This window comes from Bos indicus, chromosome 1 (assembly GCF_029378745.1).
Source record: "Bos indicus isolate NIAB-ARS_2022 breed Sahiwal x Tharparkar chromosome 1, NIAB-ARS_B.indTharparkar_mat_pri_1.0, whole genome shotgun sequence".
Classification (NCBI taxonomy): domain Eukaryota; kingdom Metazoa; phylum Chordata; class Mammalia; order Artiodactyla; family Bovidae; genus Bos; species Bos indicus.
Window position 1 is genome coordinate 112,864,940 of NC_091760.1, and position 12,237 is coordinate 112,877,176.

The 12,237-nt window shown below is 39.5% G+C and overlaps 1 protein-coding gene across 4 annotated transcripts in view; it reads right to left on the minus strand.

The window, feature by feature from the left end:
• Positions 1–1,019: 1,019 nt before the first annotated feature.
• Positions 1,020–12,237, minus strand: part of MME (membrane metalloendopeptidase) — a 116,029-nt gene continuing 104,811 nt past the window's right edge. For all 4 annotated transcript variants that reach the window (XM_019960575.2, XM_019960587.2, XM_019960580.2 and 1 more), the window contains one exon: positions 1,020–2,243. In XM_019960575.2, the coding sequence (XP_019816134.1) occupies positions 2,144–2,243 (100 nt within the window). In that variant the 3' untranslated portion in view covers positions 1,020–2,143. The remainder of the gene's footprint in view (positions 2,244–12,237) is intronic.

Sequence of the window (12,237 nt, forward strand, 5' to 3'; positions counted from 1 at the left end):
CAGGCATAAATGCTGTGAAGGTTTACATGAGGGGTGATGGGGAGGCTGGAACAGAGACTAGAAATAAGAGCAATAGTATGAAATATATGTGTTTTCACTATATATTTTTGAGACTGGAACCTGATAACAAAGGACTCCTCTCCCAGGATAGCATCCTTTCCACTTTGCTTCTAGAATTTATGTAGACAGTGCAGCACAGAGCAGGCACCTCACCAAAGTTGTTGCCAAGAACTTTTTCCTATTTTCATTCATGAGTAACATCAGCCCCCAACCCTTAGTGTCTCAGCTTAGGAACTCTTTTCTTGACCAGGATTCAAGCATGGTTAGACTTATGTGTGAGATCATTACAGATAGCTTTTATCTGATGGGATAATACCAAGTGATTGGGCATGGTTAAGAGAGACCATATCACCCCATACAACTCAACACAGTGCCGCGTACAATGGATGATGTCCACATGTGTCAGGGTGGGGAGGCGTTGGTATTCTGACTTTGGTCTATTTGGTAGTCTTCTATTTCTAGAGATAAAAAGATCCAGTTGACAGTTGGGAGGAGGGGCTTCTCAGGCACTGGTAATGTTGAGTTTCTCAGAGTCCTAGGCTATAGGACGTGCTCGGCTGAAGAAAGTTCACTGAGTTGTATGCTTATGCTTTATGAAATTTTGGTATATGTATTTCAATACCATTAAAAAATGTAAACAGGCATTTTTCAAGAGGTAGGAAAACCAACACTTGTATTTTGGATATTCCATTTTCATGTTTCACTAGGAAAAATAAGGATTTTGGACCCCTTCTGTAAAATATTACTCAAGTAATGAACTGAACTAGCTAACAGGACAGGAAAAGAGAACAAAAAAGCTTCAAGAACTGAACTGCTCTCAGGGACTAGATCCCTGCTTCCAGAACTCTAGGTGAGTCAGAATTTTAGAAACAAGCCCACTGGATATGCAGAAGCCTCTTATTTCTATTCAGAAATGCACTTCCAAAGCTGGACGGCTGGTACAATAAGCTTAGTGAATAATGGGTTCACAATTTCAATTTATTATCAAAATATTTCCATCATGACAAATCTGAAAAGACAGGAGATGCAGAGCTACATAAATGCAGTTGTGCCCTTTTATCATAGCCACCCTCAGAGAAGATTTCACGTTGAAAATCCTGCTTTTAAACTACAACTTTTATGTTATCTTTAAACCACAACTCTTATGTACCTCTAGCCAACTGTCCAGGGGCAGTTTTTAACCCAAAGTTTGTGCTTAAAGCTTTTCATCAATATGATTTATAAGTTTAAAAAGTCTCAAATCTTTATCTGTACATCACTTTACAGTCCTTGTTGGTTCATTAACTATTTATCTTGATCTGAAGCTTCAATATTCAATGGTTACTTATAATAACAATTATTTAGTCATAAATGTAGTTAATAATTAAATATAAAAATTATTATTTATACATTACTACAAATCTCTTAAAAAGACCAAGTTTTGAGAGAGAACAAGAAACTGCTTAGAAAATTGCAGGGAGCCTCAAGAATCTCATTATCAGTGGAAATAGGTACAACAAAAAACAGTTTTAGACATTCATTTTAGCCCTAAGAGTGCTTAGAATACTCTCAGAATGAATAACTGATAACTGGTAAAATTAGATTAAAACTATGTTGAGTCCCAAGGCCCCAATATGTATAAGATTTCTTTGGAAGAGTTCTGAAGGAGTGTAAATGTTGCAAATAAAGGTAAAAATAGGTACACAGGCTTCATGTTTTTAACTCTTATGCTACTGCTGTACTTTTGGGGCCAAGTGAATTATTCTACCTTTTCTTTCTCCGTTTCATTAGAAATTCCAGTCCACATCAAGAGACAACATCAAACTGGCAGATCATATGGGAAACTGAAATGAATGGTAATATTCTGTCTAGAGATTAAGCATGATTTAGACACTGAGAATGAGTGATTTGATAGACAGTAGACCCTTCCTCCCTCCACACCTTTTCCAGAAAACCAAACTTCATTTTTATTGCCATGTTCTCACCCCTGTGAACCACCTCCATGTAATCAGTGACCTCTCTGACCCCTTCTCTCTCGGATAGAGTTCCCCATTTCTGTGATTTGGGCAAGCTTAGCCAAGGGCTGCACCACTTCTTCTGAAGATTACCAAACCCGGCATTTCTTTTCTGGATTCATGTATGAATTCTTGCGACAATGGAAGGCTTCTGAAAACTGAGGAGAGTTCTGCAAAGTCCCAATAATCCTGGGAAACAAACAAAAATCACCATCAGCATTTGATACTCATGTCCATGCCGTGTAAGAGCTCTACAGAATTTATGTAGATCAATTGAGTGAGTTTGGAACTTTAAGGTTAAAAGGAAACTAAAACAAAACAAAACAAAAAAACTGGTAGCCCACTCCTTTTCATTAACAGAATGTTTTAAATAGAGAGATAGCAAACTACAGGGGTTAAGTGCACAGATTTTGAAGACAGACCACATGCTCTGAATCCCAGTTATGAGCTGTTTTTATTTAGCCTGTCTGTGCCTCAGTTTCCTTTTCTGTAAAATGCATATAATAATATTACCTGCATTTTAAGCTTGGTTTGGGGAGTTAATTTATAAATACTCTCTATATTTTGGTAGGATAAATGAATAATTCAAGTTTGGAAGTGCAGTTATTTTAAGAAGAATTTGGTCAAAGAATAAAATTATGATTTCTTAAAAAGCAGAGACATTTCTTTGTCAACAAAGGCCCACCTAGTTAAGGCTATGGTTTTTCCAGTAGTTGTGTATGGATATGAGAGTTGGACCATAAAGAAAGCTCATTGCCGAAGAATTGATGCTTTGGAACTGTGGTGTTGGAGAAGACTCTTGAGAGTCCCTTGGACTGGAAGGAGATCCAACCAGTCCATCCTAAAGGAGATCAGTCCTGAGTGTTCATTGGAAGGACTGATGCTGAAGGTGAAGCTCCAATACTTTGGCCACCTCACGTGAAGAACTGACTCACTGGAAAACACCATGATGTTGGGCAAGATTGAAGGCAGGAGGGGAAGGGGATGACAGAGGATGAGATGGTTGGATGGCATCACTGACTCAATGGACATGAGTTTGAGTAAACTCCAGGAGTTGGTGATGGACAGGGAGGCCTGGCATGCTGCAGTCCATGGGGTCACAGAGTTGGACACAACTGAGTGACTGAACTGAACTGAATATATCTTGAAAGTATCACAGTGTAACTTTATGATAGATTTTAAATAGGTATCTGTTGATTTAATAGGAAAAATAATAATTATTTCCCTTTCCCTCTCAAAGAACCCCATAGATTATCAGAAACTGGATTTAACCTGAGAACCTGGGAAAGGTTGGAAAAATACCAATTTCCTCTTATCTCTGAACCCCAATGGGCAAAACCAACACTGTCCAACCCACTATTGGCACCAAGCAGTACTTGAAGGACACTGGTCAGTACAGTGATGGAGAGGTGATGTTTTCCCATCAACCATGAACCAGCTCCTTCCCTTCTCTTTCCACTGGGACCATCCCAACTCAGCCACCTTGGGTTGGGGGCATGGGGTCAAGAGGCAAGCAAACTGGAGTCATCAGAAGACTATGAACATGTTCTAACTTGCTGAGATCTCCCTACATGGCAGATATATGAACTTCATGACTGTTGTTTAGTTACTAAGTTGTGTCCAACTCTTTGAGACCTGTGGATTGTAGCCCATCAGGCTCCTCTGTCCATGAGATTTCCCAGGCATGAATATTGGAGTGGGTTGCCATTTCCTTTTTTGAACTGTATACATCCCAACATTTCTCTCCTCCTCCAACCCATTTTCCACACAGCAGTGAGAGTGATGTTGTAAGTCAGAAAGAGAAAAAACAAATATTGTAAATTAATGTATATATGTGGAATCTAGAAAAATGGGACAGATGAATCTCTCTGCAAAGCAGAAATAGGGACACAGATGTAGAGAACAAACCTATGGACACCAAGCAGGAAAAGGAGGGGTCAAGTGAATTGGGAGACTAGGACTGACATACATACACTACTATGTATAAAGCACATGACTGATGAGAACCTACTGCGTAACACAGGGAGCTCTACTTAATGCTTAATACTGAATGTGGTGACCTAAAAGGGAAGGAAATCCAAAAAAGACGGGATATATGTATGACAGGTTCACTTTGCTATACAGCAGAAAATAATACAACATTGTAAATCAACTATACCCCAATAAAAAGTTTAAAAGTATTTAAATCAGTAATTCTTTTACTTATAACCTTCTAGAGACTTGAAGAAAATCCAAACTCCTGTCCATCATCTCCAGTGTCCTGATGGCTCCAGCCTACCTTCCAGCCTCCTCATGATCTGTTTCCCCTATTCCTCATTAGGCTCAAACTACATGGATCCACCTTCCATTATGCAAACTGGCTAAGCTCTTGCCCTTGTCTGGCATTGTTGTGCCTGCTGACCCCACTCCCTACAAAGTTACTCCCCAATGACTATGCAGCTAACTCCTCATTGACTATGTGGCTAACTCCTCAGCCCCTGCTTCAACACATCATCTTAGAGGCCTTCTTGGAATACTGTCCATGTGAGCCCCTCTCACCTGTACCAGCCCCATCACAGCACTTATCATGAAATGTGATGATTTTTTTCTCCTTCTTTCCTTCCTGACATACTCTCGACACTGTAATCTCTATGAGGACAACATATGGAATATACTTTGCTCCCTGCTGCTCCACCACAGCTTAGCACAGTCCTTGTTTATTGCAGAACTCCAGAAATAACGAATGAGCCCGTCACCTGGTCATGGTGATTACATATAGAGAGTAACAGGACATTATGAATAAAAACAAAGCTCAGTGTTTTTGGTATATTTGTTATAATGAACCAACAGGAGGGAAAGAAAGCATTTCCTTCCTCTATTTCATTCCACATAGAATTTGTAAAAGTCCTACTTCCTAATGTGTAACCCATCACCACATCAGTTATTTCTCAAATTTCCCATTCAAGGAGGATGTAAATTTTTTTGGTTGTATGTTTTTGAGGATTCCTAGAGCGATCTTTGGGGAAGGCAATGGCACCCCACTCCAGTACTCTTGCCTGGAAAATCTCATGGACAGAAGAGCCTGGTGGGCTGCAGTCCATGGGGTCTCGAAGAGTCGGACATGACTGAGCGACTTCACTTTCACTTTTCACTTTAATGCATTGGAAAAGGAAATGGCAACCCACTCCAGTATTCTTGCTTGGAGAATCCCAGGGATGGGGGTGCCTCGTGGGCTGCCGTCAATGGGGTCGCACAGAGTCTGACACAACTGAAGGGACTTAGCAGCAGCAGCAGCAGCAGCAGCAGCAGAGCAATCTTGGGGCTACCCTGGTGGCTTAGACAGTAAGGAACCTGCCTGCAATTCAGGAGATGCAGAAGACACGGGTTTGATCTCTGGGTTGGGAAGATCCCCTGTAGGAAGGCTTGGCAACCCACTCCAGTATTCTTGCTGGAGAATCCCATGGACAGAGGAACCTGGTGGGCTACAGCCCATGGGGCTGCAAAGAGTCGGACACGACTGAGTGATCTCTCATGCATGCACTCAGAGCACTATTAAAGATCAAAAGGAATCTTCCCAGCATAAAGTGGAGTAGGGGAGAGAGGTAGAGCAGAAGAATCTATCTGTTCACTGGCTGAAGAGGGAGGTCTCCTCAAGCCTGAAAAAGGGCCCAGTAAAGGCAAGGATGTGTCTGCCTCTGAGCAGAGTCCAGAGAGGACCCCTGATAGGATGGTACGTGGCTGTCAGTGAGGCTGAACGTCAAGAGCAGTGGTTGCTGCCTAGCTTGACCATGACCAACGGAAGGAAAAGGAGCCACTTGACTTCAGATAGGACGAGAGGACTGCAAGGATGCCAGTACCCATGGCAGACCAGAAAAGGAGGTAATTTCTTGATTTCTAGGCTCATCAGATGCCTTTGGATTCCTGTATAACCCCAAGAAGGACTACACTGAAAATGACTGAAACTGAATTTCTCACCTCCTGGCTTAGGGTGGGAGCTTAGACTTTGAGTTAATTTGATTAATGATAATAATAATGTCCATGGTGTAATTTCTTACACTTGAAAGCTCATGAACAGATTTACTCGATACCTGGTCAAAGTGATCATACATATAACAATAGGAAGATTTCAGACATCAGGGATTTATAGGTGTACTTAGTCTTTAAGGTTGTAGGCTCATAGACTTGGAGTTGAGAAGGGCTTTGGTTCATTTAATCTGATTCTCTTCCTTTATTAGAAACCCTAAGTGCTCGCTGAGAGACAGTATGCTGGTGGTCTGACTATTCCTCTGAGGAGCAAGCTCCCTGATGGATGGGGTCATGACCATTTGAGCATCACTGGCTGGAAGAGCTGATCTCTTTGCTCTTACTTTATTAATATTTTTTCAAGGGATCATTATCTTAGACATCACCACATGGGGATAAGTACTTCAGTAAAAATGTCCAAACCCAAGACTTAATTCTACGTTTCTCTTAAAAATATTAAAGACATTTAAAAGAATATACCACAAAACAAGAAAGCCCACAAAACACCACTGGGAGTTGGCCATGCAATGACACTCAAAGTAAGGAACACTCAGCCCTCCATTTCCATTCCAGTTCCTTTCTTTCCATCCAAAAACTCCAGTTTAGATAATCTGATTCTGAAAAATTAGGTCAACAGTGTACCAGGGCTTCCCTTACTTTCCTAGGACTCTAATTAGTGCTTGTGTGTTTATAACATCAACTCTTTGGATGGATGACATAAATAATCTATTTCAAAAAGTAGATATATTATTGATAAATATAAATTTCTTCTCTAAGAATAGGATCATATTTCATAATTTTTAAATGCTATATGAAAACTATATATATTTGTGTTTATAATAAGAGGAGACAATAACATCTTTTATTATTTCCTAAAGTAATTTTCTTGAAACTTTTAGTTTATTATATAAAACATATATTACTGCTATTTTATCATATTCCTACTGCTTATTACCTTGGCAAATAATCACTTGTACTGAAAATATCTAAGAGATGTGCAGTTGAACATCATGTAATCAAGAATGAACTTTATCTACCACAAATCTGACTACTCCTGCTTGAAATTAACTGTTTTTTAAATTACTGAATGAGCTTTTAACAATTTATGAGTTCTCTGAAAATCTTTTGCTACTTGTTTAAAACACACAACAGGGATACAGGGTTAATTAGCTTCATTCATGAATAAACTGTTTAAAATTTATCATTAACTAACATTCATGATTCTTTTAAGGTAAGGTCACATTGGTCCACATGTGTTCCATTATAAATTCATCAAGAAATAAATGTGTGAATAGATTCGCAGGCATGGGCTAAAGATTAGTAAGTGCTAAAAGAAATTCTACAAAGCCCACTAATATCCACACCATGTATAAAATACCAGAAATGAATCCTAATATTTAAGGTAAATGGAGGAAACATCAGTATTTCAAAGAGGGCTTAGCTTCGACATGCTAAATCATAGAATGTGCTGTGTTGTGCTTAGTCACTCAGTCGTGTCCGACTCTTTGAGACCCCTTGGACTGTAGCCCACCAGGCTCCTCTGTCCATGGAGATTCTCCAGGCAAGAATACTGGAGTGGGTTGCCATGCCCTCCTCCAGGGAATCTTTCCAACCCAGGGATCAAACCCAGGTCTCCCACATTACAGGCAGATTCTTTACCATCTGAGCCACCAGGGAAGCCCGAGAATACTGGAGTGGGTAGCCTATCCCTTCTCCAGGGGATCTTCCCAACCCAGGAAATAAAACTGGGGTCTCCTGCATTGCAGGTGGATTCTTTACCAGTTGAGCCACCAGGGAAGACCAATCATAGAATAATAAGGAACAAAATAGCCACATTACTTTAAAATGTCTAAATAAATCATTAGAAAGAATATTCTTTTAAAAATATTAGATATTGCTGCTGCTGCTAAGTCGCTTCAGTTGTGTCCGACTCTGTGTGACTCTATAGACGACAGCCCACCAAGCTCTCCCGTCCCTGGGATTCTCCAGGCAAGAACACTGGAGTGGGTTGCCATTTCCTTCTCCAATGCATGAAAGTGAAAAGTGAAAGTGAAGTTGCTCAGTCGTGTCCAACTCTTAGCGACCTCATGAACTGCAGCCCACCAAGCTCCAAGCTGTGTTAAACATTTCTAGCATTAATAGTGGTATAGAATCTATCCAAGAAAAAGAACACATGACTTTCTGAGGAGGCCTTACACAAAAAAGCAACATGGCTGTCTGAGGAGGCCTTACAAATAGCTGTGAAAAGAAGAGAAGTGAAAAGCAAGGGAGGAAAGGAAAGATGTACCCATTTGAATGCAGAGTTCCAAAGAATAGCAAGGAGAGATAAGAAAGCCCTCCTCAGTGATCAGTGCAAAGAAATAGAGGGAAAAAATAGAATGGGAAAGACTAGAGATCTCTTCAAGATAATCAGAGATACCAAGGGAACAATTTCATGCAAAGATGGGCTCAATAAAGGACAGAAATGGTATGGACCTAACAGAAGCAGAAGATATTAAGAAGAGGTGGCAAGAATACACAGAAGAACTGTACAAAAAAGATCTTCACGACCCAGATAATCACAATGTGTGATCACTGACCTAGAGCCAGACATCCTGAAATGTGAAGTCAACTGGGCCTTAGGAAGCATCACTATGAACAAAGCTAGTGGAGGTGATGGAATTCCAGTTGAGCTATTTCAAATCCTGGAAGATGATGCTATGAGTGTTGCACTCAATATGCCAGCAAATTTGGAAAACTCAGGAGTGGCCACGGAACTGGAAAAAGTCAGTTTTCATTCCAATCCCAAAGAAAGGCAATGCCGAAGAATGCACAAACTACCACACAATTGCACTCATCTCACACGCTAGCAAAGTAATGCTCAAAATTCTCCAAGTCAGGCTTCAGCAATCATGAAATTCCAGATGTTCAAGTGGGTTTTAGAGAAGGCAGAGGAACCAGAGATCAAATTGCCAACATCTGCTGGATCATTGAAAAAGCAAGAGAGTTCCAGAAAAACATCTATTTCTGCTTTATTGACTATGTCAAAGCCTTTGACTGTGTGGATCACAATAAACTGTGGAAAATTCTGAAAGAGATGGAATATCAGACCACCTGACCTGCCTCTTGAGAAACCCATATGCAGGTCAGGAAGCAAGTTAGGACTGGACATGGAACAACAGACTGGTTCCAAATAGGAAAAGGAGTACATCAAGGCTGTATATTGTCACCCTGCTTATTTAACTTATATGCAGAGTACATCATGAGAAACACTAGGCTGAATGAAGCACAAGCTGGAATCAAGATTGCCGGGAGAAATATCAATAACCTCAGATTTGCAGATGACACCACCCTTATGGCAGAAAGTGAAGAGGAACTCAAAAGCCTCTTGATCAAAGTGAAAGAGGAGAGTGAAAAAGTTGGCTTAAAGCTCAACATTCAGAAAACTAAGACCATGGCATCTGGTCCCATCACTTCATGGCAAATAGATGGGGAAACAGTGTCAGAGTTTATTTTGGGGGAGGGGGTTCCAAAATCACTGCAGATGGTGATTGCAGCCATGAAATTAAAAGACGCTTACTCCTTGGAAGGAAAGTTATGACCAACTTAGATAGCATATTCAAAAGCAGAGACATTACTTTGCCAACAAAGGTCCGTCTAGTCAAGGCTATGGTTGTTCCAGTGGTCATGTATGGATGTAAGAGTTGGACTGTGAAGAAAGCTGAGCACAAAAGAATTGATGCTTTTGAACTGTGGTGTTGGAGGAGAGTCTTGAGAGTCCCTTGGACTGCAAGGAGATCCAACCAGTCCATCCTGAAGGAGATCAGCCCTGGGTGTTCATTGGAAGGACTGATGCTGAAGCTAAAACTCCAATACTTTGGCCACCTGATGCAAAGAGCTGACTCATTTGTAAAGACCCTGATGCTGGGAAAGATTGTGGGCAGTAGGAGAAGGGGACGACAGAAGATGAGATGGTTGGACGGCATCACTGACTCAATGGACATGAGTTTGGGTAAAGTTGGGAGTTGGTGATGGACAAGGAGGCCTGGGGTGCTGCAGTCCATGGGGTCGCAAAGAGTTGTACACGACTGAGCGACTGAACTACTACTACTAGGATCTGTAAAATATACTTTATTCTGACTGGTGGATGATCTCAAGCAATCTAAGTATCTAGATTAGCACCCGTACTATTTAGGAAGCAGACATGGGTATCATTTTTGTCTATTTGGATTTACTTTAAAAATGATCAGACCTTTATATCTTATACAGAAATATTATATCTGAATAACCTTAGAAACACATTTATAGATTGTATAATAAATAGTATCATAGCAACCATTCCCTGAAGTGAGTGTAGAGAGCTAACAAAAACTAGATTTCCAAATGAAGTCATTTAAATTTCCAGAATATCAGGAGGAAAGGTTTTTAAATACTAAAGTTTAAAGTACATAAGACTTTAGTTAGGAGGAATAAAATAATTATAGCCTAAACCTAGTGTTGTGTGTGAGCTTCCCAGGCGGCTCAGTGGTAAAGAATCCATCTTAAATGCAAGAGATGCAGATTCAATCCCTGCGTATGAAATGGCAACTGGGTCCAGTATTCTTGCCTGGAAAATCCCACGGACATCGGATTCTGGCGGGCTACATTTCATGGGGTTGCGAAAACTCAAACATGACAAAGCAACTGAGTGCACACACACACACACACACACAATGTGCTTCTATAGATTCAACTTAAACCAACTATACTTGGCCTTATACTTTTGATAGTGTGGTTATTTAAGTTACAAAATCCCCCTTCATTTCAGGTATATTTCTACAGAAACCACTATGCACAGTTTTTCAATAGCAACTCAGTGTCTATTGGTTTTTAAGGTTCTTTTAAAAAAAAATGTATTTTACTTTGTACAGCCAGGAAGCAGCCTGTTTCCAAAACTAACTATGACCTCAACCTTTTGCTGAGGAAATCCCTTTACCTCCAGAGAAAATAATAATTTTCCTGGAAAAAAGGTTGGCATTCCATTTACTCTTTTATAAAAAAATCAACACATACTTCTCTTATTATGAATGAAAAATAGTCAAAGAGGCATCTTTTGGGCCAGAACAAAGAAAACAAAAGTTACAAATAATTTTACATATTTATAACAAAATACTATTTTCAGTTTAAAATTGGGAGTGGAAAAAAATTCCTTGTTTACCTATATGATCACTTACTGGTGATCAGTTATTGACATTTTGAACTATGCAGACATAAGAAATGAGAGAAAAAAACCCAAAAAACCCTTGACTGTCAGCTAAATAGGGAATGACTGCAAAATCCATATGCTTTATTCATAGGAACTCTTATTCTGTTCACATTTCTCTCACATAAAAGTAATTCAGGCACTAATTTTCAAGCACATACATGTAATAGAGATTTCATATACATTAACATTAGCCCCCCAAGCAACTCTTATTATAATTTACTTCTCGTTTTATATATCAAGAAATTGAGACCCAGATGATTAAGAAACAGCTCATAAATGGCAGAGCCCTGAATGGAACTCAACACTTTTCTTAATTCAAGGTTTGCATTCATTTTCTACCATAAACTGTAGGATATGTTTTTTGAGCCAATAGGAATGGAAAATGGGATGGCTGAAGGCAGGCAATTTCATAATAAGAAAAAAAAAATACTAGGGAAGAGACAACAGGTAGAAAAATCCTAATAAAAAACCTTAACTGAAAAGTAAATAAAATCACCATAATGGCTCTATAGTGTAGGAATTACTCCACATGCTACAGCCTCTGAGGCCATCTCTAACCTAATAAACAGTGAAACCATAAGTATTACTCATAACAAAAATCTATATCATCAAAAAAGAAAGCTGAGGTTTTCTTCAGGATGCTGTGTTAATAAGGCAGGAAGTTGGAAAATTTATTTTAAGCACAGAAATTTTAATCCACTGGTTAAAATAAAAATGGTAATACTCAAGAGATAAACATTAGCTGTCAAAATATTAATATGCTACCCCTTGTTCTTTGAGGATGCTGTACATACAAAGTACTGGATAAAATTACTTAAATTAACCTGGGCATTTTATGGATATATGCTTTGGTTCATGATGCTCTATAGGGCAGAGCTTTGACAGATTAGTTATGGTCATTTGTGTGAGCTTATAAATACTCTGTTATCCCCAGATTTTTAGACCTTAACTTCTAAA